At 38.8% G+C, this 27,722-nt stretch overlaps 1 protein-coding gene across 1 annotated transcript; it reads right to left on the bottom strand.

Moving 5' to 3' along the window:
• Positions 1–288: 288 nt before the first annotated feature.
• Positions 289–26,457, bottom strand: ZC3H15 (zinc finger CCCH-type containing 15). Its single transcript, XM_002712328.6, has 10 exons — positions 25,988–26,457; positions 16,407–16,508; positions 11,155–11,266; positions 9,541–9,693; positions 9,215–9,306; positions 7,610–7,792; positions 5,875–6,021; positions 5,622–5,723; positions 4,235–4,358; positions 289–1,099 (listed from the first exon to the last, which is right to left on the bottom strand). Exons 1-10 carry the CDS (start codon positions 26,060–26,062, stop codon positions 909–911), a joined length of 1,281 nt encoding a protein of 426 aa, XP_002712374.1. The 5' UTR covers positions 26,063–26,457; the 3' UTR covers positions 289–908.
• Between the last annotated feature and the right edge of the window lie 1,265 nt (positions 26,458–27,722).

Below are 27,722 nucleotides of genomic sequence, written 5' to 3' on the forward strand. Positions count from 1 at the left end.
ATGGTTCTTAGCAACGATTCTTAAGTAGTATTTGGCTAAATTATCAGTTGCTTTTTAATTAGGTTAATTAATTTCAAGAAATACCTTTTCATATAACACTGTCTACAGTCTCTTTTGGAAGCTAAGTATTAAACTCATAGCACGATCAGTACTCTACATGGTTCTGTGTAGTTATTAAGATAACTTAAGTATCCTGCCTTATGTGATACTATATGATACCTAGTTAAAATCCTGAAGCTAAAAATGTTAAGAAAATTTTCACAGAAAAAATAAAACGAAGGCCCATACTTAATTTTAATGTATGACGGTCTTTATTTACAACTTTATTGGCAAAAAAGAAGAGGGAAAACTTTTAAACAGTTTAACAACGGGCATTATAACTGATCCTGTCAGATTAAAGTCCCATTTTAAATGTCCATCTACTTGTCCAAAGATATACAATACTGAATCTGCATATGCAGTTTCCTTTATGAAGTACAGTTCTCATATTCAGGCAGTCTTTTAAACATATAAATACAAAGGAAATGAAATCACTCACTAAAAACTGCATCAAATGAAGGGTATTTTAAAGTAAATTTATGTTGTTTAGGGAATAACACATGCCCAATGAGAACCAAAAGCTGAAAAAGCAGTTACAATTCCTACTTGAGTGGACAGTTACAACAATCAATCATTTTCTGCAATGACCATTATATTTTCAATTTATCATGAACTACTCTGAACTTACTATGAGATGTAGTCAAAGTCAGAAGAGAAGACGTAGGGAGAATATTCCTTTTTTGGAGAACAAACCCTCCAGAATCAGCATGAGAAACAAACATCCTGTTGATTCTAGGCGGAAAAAAATTAATGTAGTCAATTTCAACTCACGTTGAGCTGACTTAATTTTGTCATTGACTTGCTTGGTGTCATTCTTCTAAATCAAGTGTGTTTAATTCTTCTTCTAGTTCATCCAAATCTTCCCCAGTAAAAAGATTTTCATCAACAGGAACGGCATCAATGGCTCCATTTTCCTGCCCTTCCCCTTCATTGTCTTCTTCCAGATCACTTCTTTCACCATTTTCAGCCCTACCTCCAGAAGCTTCGCTTAATTTGTTTTCTAAAAATAAAAATATAAGTTAATAAGGCCTAGAAACAACATACATTATTCCACTGGCAACTGACAGCACAAACTAATTATATTTCCTCTTGTCCTTTTTCTATGAAATTTTTCCTTGTAATTACTCTAGCAAAAATGTTTTTGAGGGACAGGCACTGTGGTGCAGCAGGTTAAAGCCCTGGCCTGCAGCACCAGCAACCTATGTAGGCACCGGTTCGGGTCCTGGCTGCTCCACTTCCAATCTAGTTCCCGGCTGATGCACCTGGGAAAGCAGTGGAAGATGGCCCAAGTCCTTGGGCCCCTGCAACCACTTAGGAGACCTGGAGGAAGCTGCTGGCTCCTGGCTTGGGATCAGCTCAGCGCTGGCCATTGCGGCCATTTGGGGACTGAACCAGCGGATCAAAGATATCGCTCTCTCTGTAACTCTTTCAAATAAATGAAATAAATATTTAAAAACAATTTTTGAGCTTATTTGCTATTATATATCTGCTATGAAATACTTTAACTAGACGTTTGCATAATGGTTTATACATTTGAGGGTAAGACAAATCTTGTATAACTGTGTACCCTACCTAACCTAGCAACTAGGTTTTAAAATCATCAACATCCATGTAGTATTTTGTTTGACTAAATCATTATGGAACCAAAAATGTTTGTAATATTAGCAATTGGTTTTTGGTTTTTCAAATAGTTAAATCACACTAGCTGCAATGTTAGTGAAATCAGACCAATCTATCATGTTAAATTGTTAAGAAAGAACACAGAGCTATGCAGCTACTTTTCTTCAGAGACCATTAAGTGACTAACAAAAATTTTGCCTTTTTTTTGTTAAATGACACCAATATGCACACAAATAATTTTATCAGCCTAACTTCAAATTGTAGCAGCTTAAAACATGTCTAATACAGTCCTGTGATTATAACCTCTGAAATATTTGTAATTGTGCGTACTGTCACCAAAGCTCTACTTCTTTTAAAAGAAGCAATTTAGTCTGCATGTTGGTGAAGCAACACGCTTGACAGTATTCTCAGATCTCAGGAGGGAAGGCAGCTTTTCAAATTATCAATTGTGTCCTTTTCTCCTTTAGGGTTTGGCTTAATTACTACTCCTACCTTTTTATCCCACACCAAGCATATCAAACTTTTACCTCTCTTCAAACCCCTCATGTACTCATGGTACAATTAGACATAAATTATACCAACAAAACCTCATCTCCAAACACACCTACTTAATCATTATTTACATTTCAAGGTCTTGTTTTTTTCTTTTTAATTTTTGACAGGCAGAGTGGATAGTGAGAGAGAGAGAGAAAGAGAGAGAAAGGTCTTCCTTTGCCGTTGGTTCACCCTCCAATGGCTGCTGCGGCCGGCGCACGGCGCTGATCCAAAGCCAGGAGCCAGGTGCTTCTCCTGGTCTCCCATGCGGGTGCAGGGCCCAAGTACTTGGGCCATCCTCCACTGCACTCCCGGGCCATAGCAGAGAGCTGGCCTGGAAGAGGGGCAACCGGGACAGAATCCGGCGCCCTGACTCAAACTAGAACCCGGTGTGCCGGCGCCGCAAGGTGGAGGATTAGCCTAGTGAGCCGCGGCGCCGGCCCCAAGGTCTTGTTTTAAAATAACCTTTGTTTGAAGAAAATTAATTCATTTCATTTTATTTCAAGAGTAAAGAGACATGTAGACAGACGGATAAAGTTTTTCCATCTGCTGATTCACTTCCCAAATGCCCGCCATCAGGGCCAAGCAAAGTGAAAACCAGGAGTCTGAAATTCCCATGTGGTGGCAAGGACCCATGTACTCAAGCCATCACCTGTTGCCCCTCAGGGTGTACATTAGCAAGAAGCTGGATCAGAAGCAGATAAACCAGCAACTCTGATGTGGGATGTGAGTATCCCAAGCTGCACCAAATATCCGTCCCAAGCTCTTTTCATCTTCAATTTCTCCTCCTCTATCAGATTTTTTCTTCCCCCAGTATTTACTCTATCAGATTTACTCTATCAGATCTGATTTACTCTATCAGATCTTTTTCTCTGACTTACACATGTATCTAGGTCTCCTGTATCCAAAAGTCAGTCCCGTGACAATGTTTCCCTCTCTAAGTAGGATTTGCCCTCATTTTTTTCATTTCTCAAATCACTACAGTCCTGATGAAAACACCCTGAATCTGTAACTCCTTTCCTAATTTTGACAACTCATATTTATTAACAAATCATCGTATTTATTTTTCAGAAGCTTTTATTTCGAATCTTTTATTTCTCAGTATCTTTCCTAAGCCTGTTCTCCTCTGCCTACCCTAAATGATGCTTGCAGTGAGTTTTTTTTTTTAATTTGTAAAAAGATTTATCTTATTTATTTGAAACACAGAGTTATACACACAGATATCTTTCTATTTTTGTGTACAAAGATTTATTTTATTTACTTGAAAGGCAGAGTTACACACAAAAAGAGATCTTCTATCTGCTGGTTTACTCCCCAGATGGCTGCAACAGCCAGGGCTGGGCCAGGTGGGCCAGGCTGAAGGGAGAAGCCTGGAACTCCATCTGAGTCTCCAACTTGGTTTGCAGGGGCTTAATCACGTGGGCCATCTTCTGTTGCTTTTCCAGACTCATTAACTGGGAGCTGGATTGGAAGCAAACAGCTGGGACGCGAACTGGCCTCCATATGGGATGACAGCATCACAGGCAGCGGCTTTAAGGGCTGTGCCATAATGCTGGTCCCTTGCAATGTGTTCCAAAATGTTCTTATTCTATGCTATTTACCTGAGTGAGCTCATTTATTCTCTAGTACCAATTCAGATGACTTTCTAAATTTTCTTCTGTAATGTTAGAAAGGATCCCAGACAATGTCACTTTTGATAGCCAAAAATAAATCTTGAATTCAAGAGGTCCCAAACTGATTTCATTAGTTACATTTGCAAACTTCCTTTTCTTCCCTTCCAGTTTCAGTTAACAGCTTCAACATTCACCACGCCACTCACTGTATTTCTACAGCCTCTGCTACTCATTTCTACTTTTGTGTACAGCCAAACCACAGGTTACCAGCTAGTTAACTGAAAAACATCCAAGCTTATTAAGCCTGGTCTAATCCCCTTTAGACAGCTTCCTATTTCTCAGAATTATACAAAAATTAGCACACTTACCGTCTTTATCTGAAGTATATGTGCTGAATCTTTCAAGACTGGCTACAGTAATACCTGTCTCATCTACATCTCTTGGGACGTACAGGCTTAAATCTATGTCATTAACGCTCATTGAATCATCAACCTTTAACAACAGAGAAAAAAAAATTGTTACAAATAAAAATAGTATTCTCATAAATTAGTTTTACTTTTTTTAATTTGACAGGTAGAGTTACAGATAGTGAGAGACAGACAGACAGAAAGGTCTTCCTTCTGTTGGTTCACCCCGCAAATGGCCGCTACAGCTGGCGCTGCGCCAATCCGAAGCCAGGAGCCAGGTGCTTCTTTCTGGTCTCTCATGCAGGGGCCTAAGCCCTTGGGCCATCCTCTACTGCCCTCCCGGGCCACAGTAGAGAGCTGAACTGGAACCGGCGCCCATATGGGATGCTGGTGCCACAGGCGGAGGATTAACCTAGTAAGCCACCGCATAAAGACCCTTCATGGCCGGCGCCACGGCTCAATGGGCTAATCCTCCGCCTTGTGGCGCCGGCACACCAGGTTCTAGTCCCGGTTGGGGCGCCGGATTCTGTCCCGGTTGCCCCTCTTCCGGGCCAGCTCTCTGCTGTGGCCCAGGAAGGCAGTGAGGATGGCCCAAGTGCTTGGGCTCTGCACCCCGCATGGGAGACCAGAAGAAGCACCTGGCTCCTGGCTTCAGATCAGTGCGATGCACCAGCTGCATCGCGCTGGCTGTGGCGGCCATTGGAGGGTGAACCAACGGCAAAAAGGAAGACCTTTCTGTCTCTCTCTCTCTCTCACTGTCCACTCTGCCTGTCAAAAAAATAAAAAAAGACCCCTCATAAATTAGTTTTACTTTGGTCTTAATGAAACAAAATTATCACTGATACCAAGTTAAAAAAAAAAAAAGTGTGGCCACTATTCAATTTTGTTCTTAAAAAAAGAACAGCAATGCCAAATGTGAAGCTTTTTCCTCTGACATCACATTATAACAGTCTCTTGGAACTCAGAGGCTAAAATTTTATGACAACTACACAAAAAGTCAACAGTATACCTGTGATAACTAAATTTGCTCCCGAGTGATTCTGCTATTTTCTTACACTCCCAACTCTGCACTTTCTAATTCATCCTCTTTCTCACCACTGCTCTTTTAAAAGTATTAAACAAAAAAAGACTTTAAACTCATTTAATTCTCACAAGCACTGTGATGGATGATTAGCATTATGTCCAAGTTACACACAGATGGAGGCCCAAAGTAATTTCCCACTGACAGCCTAAGGATTTGAACTGAGCCACTCTGGCTCTAGTGTTGGCGTTTTTCACCATGCTGCTCTACTGTCTCAATGGTTTCTTTCCTACACATAAGCAGATGAGGAGAAAACTTTCCTCTTACCTCATCACCACCTGTTCCTTGGGTGTAACGGGTATCATCTGCTTCTTCATCATCATCATTGACCAATTCAGGACGAAATTCAAATACCTCACGACCACTGATCTAGTAAGACATAAATATAAAATCAGCCAAAATTCAAAAACTTCTTAATTACTGATTTTAGACATTCACATGATTACATAAGGGTGAAATCTTGTATGACCCAAAAATTATAAAATCAAACAAGAATCAACTGTGGGAATTTGACACATACCACTAGTGCTTTGCCTGCTTTGAAGTCAGCTTTTCTTCTTTCCATATCTTGTTCAAGTCTATCAATTTTTTCTTGTCTTTTCCTTTTTTTCCATGCAAGAAAAGATTCTAGAGTGATTTTGGTAACATTTGGGCCTAGGGCAGCACGCTGCAAATATAAAGAGTTAATTTTTCCTCCAAAAGTGATCTACAGTAGGTTTAATAGCAGCTTTCTCTTAATACAATTAACATCTGCTTATGACTATCCTGAAGACATTAAATTTGGAATAAATTTACTTTTGTTTTATAGGAGAATTGGGAAAATGAGTGTCCACAGACACAGATAGTTAAAATAGATTATTCTGAGCTAGCTATCTTCTCAGCACTGAATGTGAGTAGTAACATTTATGATGAAAAAATTTTTTAACATAAGCAATATTAAAAAACAATAAATATAAAGAATACCACAGCAGTATCAAATTTCATTTGTGTTTCTCAGGAGAGAAATAAAACTAAACAGAAAAAAAATCAACTGCTTCTCAGGGCCAATAATTGAGTAATAAATAGATAAAAAAAGTCACATAAGGGGATTTCAAAAAGTTTGTGTAAAACGGAACTAAGTTTATTTTGGAGCAAAAAATTTGAAGTCATGTGTAGTTTTCCATGACACACAATTTCCAACCCCTTCATACTTGCTGAACTTCAGCCTGGTATTTAGTATTAAATGATTTACACATTTATGCTAATACATTGATCTACACAAATAAGCTAACAGTGGGTGATAGGAAATTTACGAAAGATTAATAGCTAACAAGAGGCAGAACTAGGACACAAGCTCAAATATACCTTACTCATAAGTGTATGTTTTCTATTATAGTACTATTATATCCATTATTATATATCCATTATGTGAGAAATCAAACATGTCTGTTTATCATAAATGTATGTAATCTCAACACAAAGTGTTTACACAACATAGATGCATCCTCCTGTATCAGCAAAATTAGTATTTAGAACCCAGGAATAATGATAAAAATAAATGAAAAACTGGAATAAGTGATCTCCTTCTGGGGCCGGTGCTGTGGTGTAGCACATAAAACCGCCACCTGCAGTGTTGGCATCCCATAAGGGTGCTGGTTCGGGTCCTGCCTGCTCCACTTCCAATCCAGCTCTCTGGCCTGGAAAAGCAGTAGAAGATGGCCCAAGTCCTTGGGCCCCTGCACCCTCATGAGAGACCCAGAAGAAGCTCCTGGCTCCTCACTTTGGATAGGCATAGTTCCAGCTGTTGTGGCCAACTGGGGAGTGAACCAGCGGACGGAAGACAGCACCTCCCGCCTCTCCTTCTCTTTCTAACTCCAAATTTCAAATAAATAAATAAATAATTTTTTTTTTTTAAAACAAGGTGATCTCTTATATATGTGCTAATTAGTATTACAGTGGGGGACAAATGGCACCAGAGAAAAGATATAAACTATATATTCAATCTAAGAAGAGACTAAGTGTTTTTGATAACTCAGTCTTACGGGCAATTTGACAACCCACTAGCTAGTCAGAAAAAAACCGTTTAACAAATTCAAAAATTACTGACCTGCCTCGATTTACATTTTAGATACATAAGAATCAAAGTACGGGAAATTTTGGGAAAATGTCACAATATTTTTCCCCTTTCATAATAATATGCTATTGCCTCCAAACGGTAACTGTTAGAATTCCACAATACTTCTTATTTTTTTAGTGGTAGGAAAAATATTAGTTACCTCTCTTTCAATTAGATCTTCTAATGAAATTTCATCCTCTTTCTCTTCTTTCTTTTTGTCTTTTTTCAATACAAATCCAGGAGGAAGTGCATGGCGATACATGCAATTATCGCCCCCTCCAGGACAAACCCAAAACCAGCCATACTTGTTGTTTTCAATGGCTTCAAGGAAATGCTTGCATACCTATAGAGACAATATTATTCACTAGTGGCTCAGTGTCATTTATTTCCAAGGTCAATGGTTAAGTATATGGAATAAATACATCTTATTCATACCCTCTGGCTAAACCACCTAGGTAGAGAATACTCTTATGTACAGAAATACACATAAAAATTTATTTTAAAACAATGGCATATTCTCTTTAGAGAAGATTAATATTTATTCTATTTTAGTCACTGTTTTGCATTCTGAATTATACAAAAAGTTGCTTGTTATTCTTTATATATATAATCCCAAAGTTTGCTTTTTAAAAAGTATAAATGGATTAAATGTTACTTTGTTCTTATTGTTCCTAAAAATTAATCAATACAGTAACTATATAAACACTATTTGATTTACCTGACATTATAGGAAATTTCTTACATCTGAGTCACAAGGGCATAAGGCACAAGGCACAAAAGGAACATAAAGTATAGGTACCTTTCAAAACATGAATAGAGGGGCAAAATACAACTGTACTGGAGATTGTAGTCATAAGCTTTACGAATAAGGAAAAAGTAACCAACAGGATTTCTCTTAAAAAAAAAGTTTTGTGCAACTAACATTTTAGAATTTTTCTAGCACACTAAGATTTTTCACTATAATGAGATTATAGATGAGTATGTCAACATCAATGCAAAGTCTGAGAAAATACTCAATAATCCTTAGAGGTACATTTTCTGGAATACTAGAGCCACCACCCACCAAAAATTCACTTTGGAATTTGTACATAGTAATATCCTGATTGCTCCCTTTCCAATTCAGCTCCCTGCTAATAAGTCTGAGAAAGCAGTGAAAGGTGGCCCGAGTGCTTGGATCTCTGCACCCACATAGGAGACCAGGATGGAGTTCAGGCTCCTGGCTTTGGCCTGGCCCAGTCCCAGCTACTGCAGCCATTTGGGGAGTAAATCAGTGGATAGAAGATCTGTCTTTATCTCTTCCCCTCTCTATAACTTTGCCTTTCAAATAAATAAACAAAAAATCATTAAAAAAAAAAGTGCAGTTTTGTAATCAAAAACTTCTTTGCATCAAAACAAAGCATTTAATTAATTTAATTAAGTGGGTTTGTTTAACGCATCTCCATTCATTATAACAAAAATAAGAAAAGAATCCCTATCTGAATATGATTGAATTCAACCCATATTCAGGGAAGTAAAATCCTCAGAAAAACGACATTTAAAAGACTTCAGTATTACATGACTTTCAAAAGCTTTTTCTGAAGAATTTAATATCATCAAATATAGCTCACAAAATCCCACCCAAAAAACATGCACCTTATTTTGATGAAATGAAATTTCCCAACAACTTAAAAAGAAAAATGCAGTAGAAAATAGCAGCAAATACCTTGCCACATAATTCTGTCTAATGATAAATACCACAGCAACTCAATTCAAGAAAAGGACATACTATTTGAGTTTTTGGTTTTTTCTTTTCCGCCTCACCGTGCTTCTTGTTCACTACTTCTTCCAGCTTTTTCTCATCCCAATTATCCATAGTATCTAAATAAAAGGAGTTATGAAGATTAAATAATTTTATCTAATGCTTCCATTATACCTATCTCCTTAAACAGATGAGAATGTTGTATAAGATTCATAACCTAACAAAACTCTTAAATCCAATTATTTTTACAAACATAATCCTAAAATTGAAATATTCTTCAAGTTAGTTAATATCTTAGTTAACAAACCGAAGGCAACTGGTATTCACTTTTAAGAGAATGTTAAAAGAAATACCCTTTTCAAGTTCTTCATCTCTTGCATCAATGTAAACACTCCGCTTTTCACATTTTCTCTCCAGAGTCAAGTCATGAGAGAATTTACACTTATCTCCTTTAGTACATTGTCCTTGCTTGAAGAATGCACATACCACGGACTTGGGATCTGCACCTATGACAAACAGCATTGGCTAGATCATAAAGCATAGTTTGTATGTGACACGTAATTACTTTTGGTTAAATGATGATTTTTCTATTCACTGATGTTAGAGGAAAATATCACTTTTATTTATTTATCAAGAAATTTCTTTTAAGTCCTTCCTGTGGTACTTTAAATCTATTTTTGTTTCTTTTCTTCTCATTAAGAAAGGCAGCAGGCAATGGGAAACCAAACACAACCGTGGGTTATTCCATAGTCATTAGTCTAACTGCAGTAAATGAGGCAGAAGGCAAGAGAAACACATAAATAGAGGAATACTGCCAAAAATTTGCAACTGACAGTTTATACAACTATGCTTTGCCATGACTACTATCAAAGACTGGATTTTTTTTTTTTTTTTTGACAGGCAGAGTGGACAGTGAGAGAGAGAGACAGAGAGAAAGGTCTTCCTTTGCTGTTGGTTCACCCTCCAATGGCCGCCGCGGCTGGCGCGCTGCGGCCGGCGCACCGCGCTAATCTGATGGCAGGAGCCAGGAGCCAGGTGCTTTTCCTGGTCTCCCATGGGGTGCAGGGCCCAAGCACCTGGGCCATCCTCCACTGCACTCCCTGGCCACAGCAGAGAGCTGGCCTGGAAGAGGGGCAACCGGGACAGAATCCGGCGCCCCGACCGGGACTAGAACCCGGTGTGCCGGCGCCGCTAGGCGGAGGATTAGCCTAGGGAGCCGCAGCGCCGGCCCAAAGACTGGATATTATAAATCAACTGGTAGACTTTCTAAATCCTTAAATTTGCCTTAAGTACGGGGCAATTATAGTTACTTGTACAAAGGTACAACTTTGCACATATGAGGGCACTTCAAAAATTTCATGGAAAATGGGAATGAAAAGATGAATTTATTTCAGCACAAAAAATTGAAACCATGCCTATCAGATGTCTAAAAAGTCCATGAATGATGTGTATTATGAAAAACTATACATGAATTTCAAATTTTTTATACCAAAACAAACTTATATTTTATATTTATTTATAAATGAAGCAGAGAGAGAGAAAGCAAGTGTTCCCACCCACTGGTTTACTCCCCAAAACAGCCAGAACTGGGCCAGGCTGAAGCCGGGAGCCAGGAACTCAACCCAGGTCTCCCATGCAGGTAGCAGGAACCCAATTATTTGAGCTATCTATCACAGCTTGCCCCCAGGATCTATGTTAGTAGAAAGCTGGAGTAAGGAGCTACAATGAGACTAAACAACTGTCTCAAATCTTATCATTTAATTCCATTTTCTCACAAACTTTCTGAAATATCCTTGTATAGAGGAGCCCTAAGCAAGCCATTGATGCACATTAATTTTGACAAAGTGGTACAGTTTCCAAAGCAGACACAATTGGCTTATAATCTAAAAAAGATAAACACAGTAAATCAACACTTTTTAACCTAAATTACATTTGATAATGTAACACCTCTGAAATTTAAAGTTTACCTTTACTAATTTTTTGAGCAGCAACTACAGGCTTGAAGAGCTCATTTAGTTCCTGTAATTCTTTCTTCTTGTCATCTTTCTTCAATTTCTTCTCAGCTTCACTTTGTGCTACCTATAATATTCCCAGGTTTAAAATGTAAATTTGACGGTCTACAAAGTTCTTTTCAATACATGGTAGTCACTAATGTAACAAGTACAGTTGCATATTGATAGGTATATAGCCTTTACCTTTTAACATAAGTATTAAAATAGCCTTGTAGTATTTATAAATATAAATGTGTGGCTGAACTATAAAACAAAACTGCCATATCTTGTAATGATTCTTTTTGTTCTACAAATGGTATCATGCCTAGTTAAAAATATGTATTCAAAAGCTTATAGCAACAAGCATTAAGCTTTTACTACAGGCCCAGCATTTTTAGTAAATGGTTCTCACCTGGGTCATTTTTCCTATGAAAGCAACCCATTCCCCAGAAATGTGTGGGTGCATTTTGAAGATCAGAGATGCAAATATTCTGAACATATAGTGCCACAGAATAATGAATTGTACCACCCCAAATACCTACAGTGTCCCTGTGGGAAAACACTGGGCTAGGTCAGTGCAAGAGACTAAACAAAACATGTAACATAGTTCCAGGCACACAATTTACATACCTAATATCATTAGAAGAGTCATCCAGACATTTACATGTCAGGTCCTATGTTAGATGACAGGGAATACAAAGGTGAAAAGACAAAGATCTTATTTAAAGCTCAGAACCTAGTGGGAAGACAGACATGTCAACATCTATGTATAATAATATATGGGAATCTGGGAACAAAGAATGACTACATGCCTAAGAAAATCAGATTGAGCTGAAAACTGGATGCATTCTACTGAAGAGCAAGAAAGAAGAGCAACAAAGAAGAAATGCAGAAAGAGCCAGCCAATGCAGACACCAGGATCAGAGGGACAAGGTATGAGAAACATCCATGAGAAATCTGGACCATATCAGTAGTGATAAAGTAGAACTTAAAAGAGTTTAAAATCAGTGACAAGATCAGGTCATATTTTGTAAAGGATCCTGATGGTAGCTTTGTGGAGGATAGAACCAGAATCTAAGAATGAAGGCAAAGAAGCCATTGTAATTGTTGTAGGCAAGAAAACGTTAAGAGCTTAAATGGGGGTATTAGTAGTGAGGACAGAAAAAACAAGACAGGTAGCACTCTTTAGGAGGTATAACTGATTAAATGAATAGCTGAGCTTGAGGGGTAAGGAGGAGGAGTCTAGGATTATCATATGCATGGCTAGTGTTGTTAAACAAGACAGGGAATACAGGAGGAACAGGTTTCAGGGTAGAAGGTAGAGATGATCTGTTTTGGATATACCGAGTATGAGATGCTTACAGAGGAGCTAGGTGGAGTTACTTAGAAGGCAGTTGTATATAGATACTGATTACATGAAACCAGAAAAAGTCTGGTTTGAGATAAAGATTTTAGAAGTAATAGCTTAGATAGTAACTGGTTAAAATTTGGAGTGTATGTGAAATTATTCAAATTACAAAAAAGTGCCAAGAGTAGTGGACAATTCCTTGAATAATACCATTACATGGGTGAACAGGATGTAAACAGTCCATTATAAACACTAAAAAACATCAAAGAAGTAGGCAGCAATCAGGATAAAAAATGTTGAAGGAAGAAATTTTAGGAAACGAATGGCCAAATGCTGTAATAAGGTTAAAGATATTCCAATTCGGGCCCTGACCACATGGTGGAAGTGTTTAAACGAAAACATTTTTTAAAAAGAAAAAAGCACTGGCACTGCGGCTCACTAGGCTAATCTTCCGCCTGTGGTGCCTGCATCCCAGGTTCTAGTCCCGGTCAGGGCGCAGGATTCTGTCCCGGTTGCTCCTCTTCCAGTCCAGCTCTCTGCTGTGGCCTGGGAAGGCAGTACAGGATGGCCCAAGTGTTTGGGCCTTGCATCCATCCGCATGGGAGACCAGGAGGAAGCACCTGGCTCCTGGCTTTGAATTGGCGCAGCGCGCTGGCCATAGCAGCCATTTGTGGGGTGAACCAGCGGAAGGAAGACCTTCTCTCTGTCTCTCTCTCTCTCTCTCACTGTCTAACTCTGCCTGTCAAAAAAAAAAAAAAGCTACTTTATATAAATCTACTAAAAATACTCTTTGCTCACTAGGCCCACCTCAAACATGTGGGAAAAGAGCAGGAGTAATGGAGATCCACAAACTATTTGTCTAAGTATTTAAACATTAGAAATCAAGATAATGTTAAGTAAAACATGGTTTGTATTACTAATTTACAAATATGTATACTTGATGACTTGGAAGGACTGGTTCAAATTTAAAATGCTCAGGCTCCACAGAGTTTCACACTGAAGCAAGGTGGTTACTGAGTCAGCCCACAGCTCCTCTTCCTCCTCTTTCCACTCTCAGTTTTATTCTACCTTATGTGTACAGGGGTAGGTAAAAGGCATGGGGGAAAAAACGGTATAAACCCAGGCTCTGTCTACCCTCCTTGCACAAATTCTCCCTTTGTCAACTTCAGGCACATTGGCAGCACAGCAAATCCTAGGTGGAGATGAGCAAGGGGAATAGGCCTTTGTAAGTCCTGAGAGTGGGCTCTAAGCTGTTTTGGGGAGCAGTGTAAAAAATCTGGGTGGGTACATCCTTTTGGCCTCACTGACTCTACGTGTGAGGAAGAGACATGTTTGAGAAGACATAAGAGTACAGCTATCCTCTGTAGCCATAGGGCACCTCACCTTAGTTCAGCCCTAAGAGCAGGATTGCTGCTCACTTCTAAATTTAGTGTGAGTGGTTAAAGTGCTCCATGTTCACAGATAAAGTCCCACATGTCAAGAAATTATCGAACGTACAATATTCAATGTACTCTAAAACCTAACTACCACCACAAATTTTACGGTTTTTCCAGATCTGTGAAATCTGAAATCGTTCAAAATACTTCCCCCAGAAGAAAAAAAGTTTGATGGAGAGGGAACATAGGATTGAAATAGGATTGAAAAAGAGAGTAAGGGAAGAAAGTGAATACTTCTTACAGTCCTAGGTCTAATAGAAAATTTACATTTTTGTCTCATTTAACCACCAGAGGAGCCCTACTAGGGTTAACTGTCCTTCTGCTGTACAACTGATACCCAAGTCTATTTGACTCCAAGTTCTGAGCATACAGCTGTCCATGGATGTCCATATGTGGGACTGGTTCCAGGACCAATTCCTGAGGATATCAAATCATGGAAGCTCAAGTCCCTTGTATGAAATGGCAAAGTATTTGCATATAACCTACTCACATTTATTTGTAGACTACCTCTAACAACTGATTACAATGTAAGTGCTATGTAAAATAGCTCAGGGAATAACAACAAAAAGTCTGTATATGTACAGTATGGAGGCAACCATCAATCACCATAGGCCTAACTGCATAGTAAATGCCAGTAACAATATTAAAAAAAAAAAAAATCTTTTTGATTCCCAGTTGTTTGACTCCACAGATGCAGAACTTACAGATACTGAGAGTTAACAGCACATTTTATTAAACCAGGCTATTAAAATTAGCAGCTTGAAAGAACAAGTTATTGGTTCCAGAATTGGGCTGGGGGAAAAGAAAAATGTTGGGCACTGACATGTAGTCAGCACAACCTAAAGAAATTTATTGCAGATACAGATTATCTCATAAATACATATTCTGATATTCTCAGGTGAAAAAAATGAATGTGTATTTAAACACTTTAGAAATTCTTCTCTCCTGTGTTAAAGAGTTTAAATACTTGGGTCCCTGTCACCCATGCTGGAGACCTGGATGATGTCTGAGGCTTCTGGGTTCAGACCGGCCCAGCCACACACGTGGGAGATTCAGATGGACTTCCAGTCCTTACTTCAGCCTGGCCCAGCCCTGGCTGTTTTGAGTATTTGGGGAGTGAACCAGATGATGACAGAAGATAAGATATAGATCTATCTTTCTTTCTCTCCTCTCTCCCCAACTCCCAAGCCTTTCAAATAATTACAAACAAAACAAAGTGTTTCTATAAGTTAAGGACAAGGAATTAAGAACAGTGAAAAAAGTCCTTTAAGAAAATAAACAGCTATGTCTATAAAATTTGAACACATAAAAGATCTATAAAAGCTTTAAGGGAAAAAAGAGCTAAATATTTTTGCATGAGTTGCCAATGAATAAATTCCAAATTCATATGACCTCAGAACAGCCAACAACAATAGAAGGAAGAATATTCTGGGGAAAGGACTTGCCTTAATAGGTAACAGAATTATTACTAGGTCTCCATAATAAAAATCAATATGATACTCAGGGATACACAATAAGTAGAAAAGAGAGAACTAGAAATAAGAGCATAATATAGCTCAAACTTCAGTGATAAATGATCATGGTATAAAAGGCTATTCATTTAAAGAAAAACAAACCTAAGGATATGCAAAATAAATTTATATGACAAGTTGTAGATTGTGAAAATAAAAATAGAAAAAAAATCTAGGAAAAGCATGCATTGCCTAGTGGCAGAAGAGATCACTCAACTGTGTTAAAAACTACATAGGTGACAAAACTAAAAATTGTTGTATGGCAAAATATAGCTGAAATATCAGCAATTACCTGCAGTGTATACAAAAGGTATTTTTCATAAATGGACAAGAAAAAAAAATCAAAAAAGTAAAGGATTTGAATAGTCCAGTCACAGAAGTACAAACCCAAATAGCCAATGAGCACATGAAAAGAAACTCTCCAATAGTTAGGGAAACAATAATGAGACATCTTTACACTGATCAGACTGGAATACATTAAAAAGAACTTTAGTACCTACTCTAGATGAAAATGTATAACACAGAAAGTGATTAGGCAAATCTGTTAAATTTAGAAATTCATTTCCCTTGAACTAGAAAGTTACTAGAAAATTTATCTCACAGGGATACCAGTAAAAGCATAACCACATGTAAGAATACATATAGATACTTCTTGTAGAAGAGTTGCAAACACAGTGATCACTTGTGAGTACTGAAACAGATAAAATACATCTGTACTATAGAATAGTATGCAGTCATTTTTACAACAGAAAAGAACTATATCAAAATGGCTTGCAGGAATATTTAAGATATACATCTGTGTAAGAAAGGCAACATGCAAAAAACCTTAAAATTAAGTTTCATCTGGAAATAAAATTATAATACCAAATATTTTTATCTGTAACAAATGTTATATATTATTACACTCATAATATAAAAATATAAATTATTTACCTGACGTGGATTTTGTTGACCAAATTTAACCTGATGAGTGACAGCTTTGATAAACTTCTGTTGCTTTGCTCCTTTCTTATTCTTTAGACCAAAAGTTTTGTCCTAAAAGACAGAGAACATGGAAATACCTCAGCAATGTATATTACTATATTTCTTCCAATTATACCTAAAAATGATTCTTAACCTATTGATTGAAAAAATATTCTTCCTAATGCTATACAAACAGATGTAAAAAACTACTCAAACATCAAGTCAAGGCAACATAATGACCACAAAACATTACCAAGGATTCTTTATAAATCAACACATACTTTTTATTCTATGATGCTTTTTCCAAAGTGCATTTCAAAACAACTATTTTATGGGCCACACAGAGTTGTTATACTGGGATATGAAGTCCTACCATAGAGAGCTTCTCAAAAACTACTAATTTAATAATGGAGTCAAACTGAAATGTACACATTCCTAATTGTCACTAAAGCAGAAATGCTAAAATTAAAGCATACCTAATAAGCAACAATTATTTATTTATATATTTGAAAAGCAGAGTTAGAAACAAAGTGGGGAGAGAGAATGAGAGATCTTTCACCTGGCTGCAACAGCCAGGGCTGGATCAGACCAAAGCCAAGAGCAAGGAGCTTATTCCTGGTATCCCATGTGGGTGCAGCAACCCAAGGATTGGGTCATTTTCTGCTGCTTTCCCAGGTGCATTAGCAGGGAGATGGATCGAAAGTGGAGTAGCCCAGTCTTGGACCAGTGTCCATACCAATGCTGGCATTGCAGTCAGAGGCTTAACCTGCTCTGCCACAATGCCAGCCCCAAGCAACATTTTTTTAAAAATTATTTGAAAATCAGAGTTATACACACACAGGTATCTTCCATCTGATGGTTCACTTCCCATGTGGCTGCTATGGCCAGGACTGAGCCAGGAGCTTCACTGGGACCTCCCACATGGGTAGCATAAGTCCAAGCACTTGAACCATCTTCCTTGCTATTCCCGGGCCATTAGCAGAGAGCTGGATGGGTAGCAAAGCAGCTGGGACTTGAAAGGGCATCCACATGGGATACTGGTGTCATGGGTGGCACCTTTACCTATTATGCTATAATGCTGGCCCCTAAGCAATACTACTAAAAAATTCATTTGTGATATTCATATTACAGTTTCAGAATGTATTCATGTGCTTCCTCCATTTATATAATGACTTAACACTGTATCACCTAGTGATGTTAATTTGTGTAAATATGCTAATGACGAAATTGCCTAATGATGTAGGTCTCAGAATTACCTCTATCATTAAGGGACCATGATTATACTATTACTATGGTAGTGGCTATCATTTATGGAATGCTTATTATGTGTAAGGTGCTCATGGGGTCTTTGGCTATCTGTTCATCTTTAATGAACATGCAGTACAAAAAAAAAAAAAACCTAGAATCCAGGGCGTGTGTGTGTTTATGTGTGTTTAGGGACTGTAAACTGGAAAATTACCCCCACCTCCACCCAAATCACATCCTCTTGATTTTAAATGTGACTTTATTAGGAAATAGGTCTTTGCAGTTGAGATGAGGTCACACTAGATTAGGGTGACCCTAAGTCCAACTAGTGTAGAAGATGGAAGGATAGATACACAGAGTGACACGGCTAATGAATGCCAAAGACTGCCAGATACCACCAAAAACTAAAAGTTCTTACAACCTTCAGAGGAGTATGGCTCTCCTGACACCTGATTTTATATCTGTACTCTCCAAAACTGTGAGAATAAGACATCTAGTTTTTAGAAACTTGCTATAGCAGCCCTGAAAAACTAATACAGTGGGTGTAACTAATGGGTTTTACCATATGTGAATGGGCGGCAAGTCTTTTTTTTTTCTGTGTATTTTCTATTTCTCTAGGAAAATCCACTGGATAGGAGGGCAATAAGCCTAGACTAATTTTTTGGGTAACAGTCCCAAAAAATCAACATTTATCTATTTATTTTAAGGCTTTATTTACTTAAAAGTCAAAGAGAGAGAGAGAGAGAGAGAGAGAAAATGGGTTTTCCATGCTCTGATTCACTCTCCCAGACGGGCCAGGCTGAAACCAGGAGTCAGGAGCTTAATCCAGGTCTCCCATGTACATGGCAGGAGCCCAAACACTTATGCCATCTTGTGCTGCTTTTCCCTTGATCCTCCCCCACTGCAAAAAATATACCTCCTGTTTCTTGCAGGGTAGTCACCTCATCAAGTGATATTAGGTAAGAACTATCAGCTACTGAAACATGTCTAACACCCAATTTTCTGTCTTTCACCTATATTACCTAGTACCTCCCAAGCAAACGCAATTGAATCTCAATGCACTTCTATGTAAGCACTCAGCCCTGACTGCTCTGCTATACTAAGTCAGGTACCAACTCCATATCCACTGTCAGATCTTTACATGTTGACATTTAAATTTTAGATCTCTCCTAATTTCAAAATAAGATTTGTATTTCTTACTCTCTTACTCATTCTCTTGTTTATAACTAGTTTCAGCAAAGAATGAGGCAAAAAGCCTACTTCTGAAAGTAACCTGAGATCGATCCTCTGAGAGGCAGTTAATACACTAAATGCAATTCAGATACTGAATATCTCCTATGTGGACAAGCTGCAAGTGGAAAACAATAGTTTTGAGAAAATTAGCTTCTGAAACATCCCACAGGACAACCTGTACAGCAATTCAAATAATAAAACAGATCTTTCACAGTTCTTAAGGTAAAAAAGCTCAAGAAAGTTTAGGTTCTAAAAGGTTGTTTCTCTTTGGGAAATACTTTTATTTTTAACAAATAAAACATTTTTTTAAAACTTCATTCCAATTCACCCCACCTTATCCTTCATCCTGGACATTTTTTTTTTTCAAAGATTTATTTATTTATTTGAAAGGCAGAGTGACAGAGAAGCAGAGGCAGAGAAAGAAAGAGAGAAGTCTTCCATCTACTGGTTCACTCCCCTAAAAAGCTGCTATGGTAGGAGCTGCACCGAACTGAAGCCAGAAGCCAGGAGCTTCCTCTGGGTCTCCCACATGGATGTAGGGGTCCAAGGACTTGGGCCATCCTCTACTGCTTTCCCAGGCTACAGTAGACAGCTGGATTGGAAGTAGAGCAGCCAGGTCTCAAATAGGTGCCCATATGGGATTCTGGTTTTACCTGCCAAGCCACAGCGCCAGCCCCAAGGGAAATATTTCTTTATGCATGACATCTATCTCCATCCAAACACCAAAACTTTGCTTTTCCCTACACTAAATACCTGCTTCATGTTTCAACTTTTTTTTTTTTTTAACATGGGATTGTCAAATTTATTTTTATTTGAAAAGCACAGATAGAGAGTGAGAGCAAGAGACAGACAGGTGGATAAATCCACATGCATCCACTGGTTCACACTCCCCAAACAAATACAACAGCCAGGGCTGGAACAGGAGCCAGGAATCCAATCTGGGTCTCCTATGTGGTTGATGGGGACTCAAGTATTTGAACTATGATCTGCTGCCTCCTAGGGTGTGCTTCATAGGAAACTGGAGTTATAAGTGGAGCCAGAACTTGATCCTGGGCAATCCAATATGGAATGTGACTATCTCAAGTGGTGTCTTAATCACTGTGCCAACCACCAGCTCCTGCCTCATACTTTACCATCCCAATATGGTATTACAAAATCACACATGAATTTTCTAATGCCTATGTATATGAAAAAGGATAGTAGGAAGTACACACAAGCTGAGATTCTCCTCATCGAGTTTTTATAGATGGTTGCCCTTATTTTTACAGAAGAGAAAGCTTAACACAATCCAATTTGAAGGAAAGATGGTCAAGCATAATGTGACATATGGAGAGAGTTGATCTTAGTGCAGCAGCTAAGTCTGAAATACTAGTTTTCTTTTAGAAAAAAAGATGAGCTCTGATGGGGAGATGAGACTCTAGGTAAAACAGAATCAGGACAAGTGTAACAGCATCTACAAATGCTTTGCCAGAAAATAGTATGACTAGTGTTCAACCATCACCCATACATAATTACAGAGATACAAACTATGAATAAACAAGGCCAAATATAGCAAGGTAGGTATAAATATATAAAATCCCAGGAAGGAAAAAAAAAGTCCCTTAAAGTAACCTGGTCAGTTAGGAAAAAAGTACTCACAGAGGTAGTTTCTGGTAGAGATATATAAACTACAGATCCTAGAAGAAAAAAGTTTTCAGGTTTAATGAAACTGCTTTAGTACATGATTAACCAGTCTGAAGAGATAATGAATGAGTTGTGTTTTGGAAGTCTCCAATTAGATTAGAAATCAAACTATTTTTATAGTGAGACACATTTATCTAGCAGTCATTAAACAGAGACTTCTGAATGCATACTTTACTGAATCTTCAACAGTTCTATGATACACCTCATTCTGGAAATCTGAATACAGAAACTCAGAAGTGGCAAACCACTCTTCTGAAGTTACACTACTAATAAGGTGCAGGCAATGTGGTATAAAGATACAAGCTCTGTAGCTGGACTGCCTGAGATCTAATACCAACCAGAGCTGGGAAATCATTCTCTTTGCCAAAGTTTTTGGTTCGTTGTTGTTGTTTTAAACTGGAAAGCGAGTCTAATTCTCAACCTTTAGGTTTATTGTGAAAGTTAAAAGATTGACTATAGAGACACAGTACAGCGCAGTGGTTGATACTAAGGACTCAAAAGCCAGACTTCCTGGGTTTCAATCCAGGCTCTGCTACTTGCTTGTTTAGTAACCTTGGGCAAGTTATTTAATCTGTTCTTGTTTCCTCAAACTATAAAAAGGGTAATAATAGTTAACTAACAGAATTAAGGGAGCTTTGTACGTATCACTGACAGATGGCTTGTGTGTCTCTTTCCTCTCCTTTCCCCAAAACACTGAGAACTGTGTGTAGCCCATCATTAACTATTAAATGGAAGGTGGTATTTAAACCAAAATGTATTTGACTTTAATGAAAGTACTTGTTCTTTCTACCATGAAAAACTATGTACTCCTACAGAAAACTGGTTAAGTTACTGGGCTGATTAGTACTTTAAAAACTTTCTAAATATCACATTGTAGATCTGGGATGCCACAATGCCTCTGGAAAACAGGCTGGTTTACAATTTGGAATTCTTCAAAGAGGCTTCTTCCTTTTTCCTGGAGCTTAGAACAGATCCTTAACTAAGGATTAACTTAAATCTAGGAATGGGGAACTATGAAGTGAGAAACAAGAAAGTTACAGTGAACTCCACGTCACGGTTAAAATAAAACTAGGGAAATGATGCTTTTCACCAGATTAACAGGGTACCAAAAAATCAGTTATAGGGAAGGAAGTGTGCATGCGCTTCAGAAGACAATTTGGAATTGAATAGAGTTTAGAAAGCAGACAGCTGAAAAAGCATGCCTCCCTGAGGCTCCAAGAGTCTTAACACACAATGAAATGCAGACTTCTCTTAAAACACTGACCCTTCCTCCCCCTTCCCACCTTTAAGATAATTCTGCTCCCTTCACAAGACAGCCTCTGTTCCTTAAACAAGATGGTGGTAAAAAACAAGGCAGGGAAGGGTGGGTCAAAATCAAAGAGCAGTCCAAGGTAACTGAAATTTACCTCAGAATGCCAGGGTAAACAAAGGCTGGCATCACTTTACCTTAATTAACTTTTCCTCAAAAGCACTGTTTAATGTTATTTTGTTGTCCATTAATATAATGGATAGTCTGCAACTGATTGATCAAATAATCAACAGTTGACCACAGCTGAAATTTTTTTGATAAACCAGTAATTTTTCCTCCATTCTTTTACACACCTGGATCCGATCTCTATAGGTCTGTATTAGCACCTTCCTTGCTGCTAATAGTCCTTATCTATGCATTCTTTATTTGCCCTGAAACCAGATTATTTTCCCTTTCTACAACCAAACACTGCCCAAAGCTGACTTCAATTTATTGTAAGATTTTAGCAGTAAGAACACAAATGACATATATCATTTGGGAATAATATGTGAATATCTAACAGAATCATAACCCTCTGACATACCGTTTTAGAAAGAAAGTACTTATTAGTGCTAATGAATTCATGCAATTTGAGGGCATTTATAGAAGAAAAACCTAGGGGCGATAAAAAGAAATTACTTCAGGTAGGCAGGGAGCAAGCACCATATTGAGAGGGAAAAATCAGTCTATTTCCCAACTAGTACTAATTTGTAATCCTGTATTAGTAATAGTAGCCACCTTTTACTGAATACACGTCATATGGCAGGCACTTTCCACATACTGTATCATTTAACTCACTCCTCTGGAACATTTTAAAAGTTAGTTGCACTTTGCAAATGAGAGCTGTGGCTCAGACAGGACATGTAACTTGTCCCGAATAACAAAGCCTGGCATTTGAAGTGTGGACTTTCACCCAGGTCTACTGAACTCCAAAGCTGGTGCTCCTTTCATTAAATTATACTACATCTCATGTATTCTCTCATTTCCTGAAGAACTCTCAGAAGTTACATGTTATTGTTCTTTCATAGTAAGTATTCTTAGTGGTGGCAGAAAAAACACTAGAGGCACGGGACAGGTATGTAAGTCAACAATTTTATTTTAAAGTTCTTTCAAGACAGCTGCTTAAAAGCACATGGTCTACCTGTTAATTTTGACTAAATTTAGAACTTCAGATCATATACATGGGATCTCCCCAAATTAACCAGACTCTGAAGTATTAGTTTTTACATGTCAAAATAGAATATGGAGAAGTGTTTGGTAACAAAACTTTTAATAACCAAATAGATTAATAACCAGTTTGAACCAGGCTTCAATTACGTTCATTGTGAATCTGCCACAAAATATATTTCACTTTAATTTTTATATGCTGTAACAACAAAGTCATTTTACTTGATATTTTAGAAATGCATACAAAAATATGGGTAAAGTGTATAAAACTTGATTAGGGAGCAGGGAGTTAAACTTCCTCTGCAGACAGGCTGGACCTTTAGGGAAGACAGAAAACATTGTCTATGCTATTGAATAAAGTGAAATATATTGTTTCCTAACCAGAGCAGACCTAACTATCTACAGTATTCTTATACCCTTTCAGTGTAGCATCAATAAAGCACATTTGAGTCTGCAGAACTTTACTACAGTTAAAAAAAAAAAAACTCATCTGATATATTAAAGGCAAACAAATAAACCAGGCCTGATTTCATCACTTATATAACATTTCTTTGGTCAGTTAAAGAATGCAATCCTTGTATTTTTCTTTGGCAGTTATCTTCACTCATGTTAACTAAAGTTTTTATCTTAATCTTATTACAAGATTATTATGGTTTTAGAGTTGATGGGATACTATAAATAACTTTCATATACACTTTCTTATAAACCTTAGCCCTATCCATTAAAAATAAAACAGGGGTAGGCATTAGTCTAGTGGTTAAGATGGTGGTTGGGAAGCCAGCATCAGAGTGTCTGAGTCTTGGTTCTCTCCCAATTCCAGCTTCCTGTCAGTGCAGACCCTGGGAAGCATCAGGCGATGACTTCAGTAGTTGATTTCCTGGCTCCCAGCTTCAGCCCAGCCAATCCTGGGCACTGGAAGTATTTGAGGAGTGAACCAGAAGATGGGTGTTCTGTCTGCCTGCTTCTCAAATAGAAAATTAAAAAACAAAAAAAACAAAAAAACCCAACATTTATATTTATGCATAAAGCTTAGTTTAAATTGTCATGTAACATCATTTTCTCATCTAAATTTGCATTATTTCAATTATTTGAAAGGCAGAGAAAGAGACAGAATGAGAATGACATGCAGAGAGATCTCCTATTGGCTGGTTCACAGCTCAAATGTTCTCAATAGCCAGGCTGAAGCTAAAAGCTGGGAATGCAATCCAGGTCTCCTATGGGGCAGGGACCCAATTACCTGAGATACCCAATTACCTGAGATATCAGCTGTTGCCTCCCAGGGTGCACATTAGCAGGAAGCTGGAATTGGGAGAGAGCCTGGACTTGAACCCAGGCACTCTGATATGGGTGGCAGGCATTCCAAGGTGTGTCTTTTAACTGCTGCACCAGACACCTGCCCCCATATAGGAATTTTACTTTGTATCATAGTCTATTACGTTAATCCAGTAAAGAAAATTTAGAAATAGAATGACATTCCTAAACCGTCCTTGGTTTACATCAATAAATGTCATCAGATCATCATCTTCAGATTTACCTAAGTGGCAGGAATCCAGATCGTTCAGAGAAGTGATAGTAGAGATGGGAGTGGGAGTTTAGCTTAGTGGTTAAGATGCCCGAGTCCCACATGAGAATACCTGGATTTAATGCCTTTGATTCCTGACTTCAGATTCCCGCTAATGCAAATCCTGGGAAGCAACAGAGATGGCTCAAGTAACTCAGATTCCTGCCTCTCTCCTGTTTCCTGAAGCCTACATTAGGCTCTGGCCCAGTCTTGGCCATTTGGGAGTGAACCAATGGAGGAGTGTGTGCATTCTCACTCTTTGCCTCTCAAATAGTAGAAAATGTAAAAAGAAAAAGTGATGGTGAACAGAGGTGTGATGGCAATTATTTTGTTTTTAAATATCGCTACCAGGCACGGTTTTTAAACTGCACAAATTAGCTAAGAATACAGGTTCTATTTCGGAGCTGAAACTTGGCCAAGGTAACTTAATTCTTCGTAAGCATTTTACTGTCCATCAGACACCCTCATGCAGTAAAATGGTCATGTCTTTCAAACTATACTCAAAAGTACTCGCGGTACTACAGATTTTAATTATGAGAAGGAGTAATAGAAATCGAGGAAGGAGATAATCTCGTTACTGGAATATGCTTACGAAATGTCAAGTATAGTTCACTTTGGAGAACTGATACAGTCGTTTGAAAACAAGTGTAGAGCACGAACATCAACAGGCTATTAAAGGGTTACCTAATAAACGAATACAGAAAAAAACATACTGGAGTATGGTATTTCATACAGCTAACGACACATCCTTAATCCCTTTTAAAGAGCTATTCTACGTAATCTGACTCAGAATGTATGTTATCAAGCACTACGTGCAAGACGGCTGAGCTAGCTATGACTTGAAAGAAACCGCCATTCTTTATAGGACTCTTACAGAGGTGGCTCGAAAAGGTCACCAAATAATAATCGGTTGGCTTCAAAAAATTAGCAATATACTTCTGAAGGTTTAAAAAAAAAAAAAAAACCTACCCAGGAACACAAAGACCCGTCATGAGTCAGCCTTCCAGAAAGACTGACCCAAGCCCGTTCACAGCACTTTTTAAAACACAACCCTGAAAACGTCTCCAGCTTTGAAAAGTGCTACACAAGGATGAAACCTTGTGGCGGGCCCGGTGGTCGCTTCGCAGCCGGGTGGGTGAAGGCGAGCTACGTGTAGGCGGAACAGCAGAGCCCAGGTGCGCGGGCGCCAGCAGCGTCACTATAGCAATGAGAGGTAGCAAGCGTCACCAGGGGGCTGGAGAAGGGACAGTGGGCTACACGGAGTCGAAAGGGAGGACACGTGGCCCACGGAGCCCGGGGCCGAAGCCCCGGGGAGTCGGAGGCTGCTTCCCGTAGGACTCGCGGAATGAGTGGGGGAGGGGGGTGGGTACTCACTTCGATAATCTTTTCCTTCTTTTTCTGCTCCGCCTTTTTGCTGCCCCCGGCCTGAGCCTGTTTCTTGGGGGGCATTGCGGAGACAGGTGGCACCGGCCAGACTTAAACGCAGCTGGATACCGTCGGGGGATCTGGCCCCGCGGCAAGAGGAGGAAGACCCGGCCGCCGTCGCCGCCGCACCGCCCGGAAAGCAAGTCGCTCATTCGCTGCCGAAACGCGGCCTTTGCGACAGGTCGGCGTCGCGGAGCATGTTGGGTAGCGAGGAGCGGCGCCCGGAAGCGGAGCAGCGCGTGCGCTTCTGCCGCCTCCGGCCAGGAGGGGGCAGGGACGGGACGTGGGAAAATAAGTCCGGCGTCACGCGTGATGTCGTGCGCTTACCCGAGAATTTCTATGCTGCTGGAAGGCTCAAAATGAATGTGGGCGAGAGGATTGTTGCGCTGCGTGTCCGTGCTTTCTCCGCCTCGTTCACTGAGGATGGGCGTGCCGTGTTCATTTTCCCTTTGGGTGAATGGTCGCCAGTACCATCCCTTCCTGTGTCCTGCCGGGACAGTACTGGACGGCGGGGGAGTGTAGGGTACTTCAGGTTCCTGCAAATGATTGTAAAGAAATGGAAAAAGTTTTCTTTGATTCAAAGCGCTCAGGGAAGGTGCTCCGGAGAAACTGAGTGCTGGAGTTTAAGTGATTAAGATTATTTTCAGACTTGAGGAAAGTGTGTCTAGCTGATTCAGAAAAAGCCCTCTTTGGTGTAAAAGTAACCAACTTAATTTGGGCTAACCTTAGTTTTAACTTAGTTTAAGTACTTACTTGGCAAGTGTAGAAACTGTGGGGCACATTTCATTTCATGTAATTATCACAAGGACACTGAGAGAGGCATTGCTACTCTTCCCATGTCATAGATTAGGCACAAAAAGGAAGATGCCAAGGATACATTAAGGTTGAGAAAATGATTCTAACCTTGGCAGCCTGGCTTCAAAGCCTCCGTACCTGTCATCTAACATTACAAAAGTAGGTCCAGTTTGAAAACTTACTTGGTGAATGCGAGGATGATGCCTGTTAATATGTGTAAACTAAAATAGTATCTTTTTAAAATGTGCAATGGTTAGGTGTTATTTCTGTTCCATGATCATTGTTTAATTTGTTTCTGTTGGGAAGCATTGTGTGGCCAACAATCATATTTCTAGGTAAGAGTTTTAAAATACTTTTTATTAATTTAAATAGGGAGAAACGATAAGCTCCCTTAATTAGTGCAACAGGTTATTTGTGTAGTAACTTCCTACATAATAAAGTGATATCAAAGAATCCCAAATACGCAGGTGCGTATGCTTCTTCACCTAAGCACCTATCCCAGCTTGATGAACTACAGTATTCATTTTTCTACCTTGTTTGTTTTTTTGCTGTAGTTGTAGTTCTTGTCAGAGGATGCAGGGATGCAGCCTGTTCATTCTTTCTGCTTTATTATAATCTATTTGATTGGGGAAAATGCAGCTTTCTTCACTTTGTCCTTTTAGTGCCCCCAGAGATAACACTTTGAGCCCTTTTTAAAGAATTTTATTAGTGATCATTATTACAAAGCTGATGCATACTACGTAAATAACATATTGGACAATTGCAAAGAATCTAGAAGTGTATAGTGTTATAACAGTGATTCCAGGGTCATAGTTCTTAACTCTTTTTTGCCCCTCTGACATTTGTTTATTTCTTCCCTAAAGTTGTAATTCAAGCAGAGAAAAAAAGA

The sequence above is a fragment of the Oryctolagus cuniculus genome, chromosome 3 (assembly GCF_051225735.1).
Source record: "Oryctolagus cuniculus isolate XC-2025 breed Fujian yellow rabbit chromosome 3, ASM5122573v1, whole genome shotgun sequence".
NCBI classification, from domain to species: domain Eukaryota; kingdom Metazoa; phylum Chordata; class Mammalia; order Lagomorpha; family Leporidae; genus Oryctolagus; species Oryctolagus cuniculus.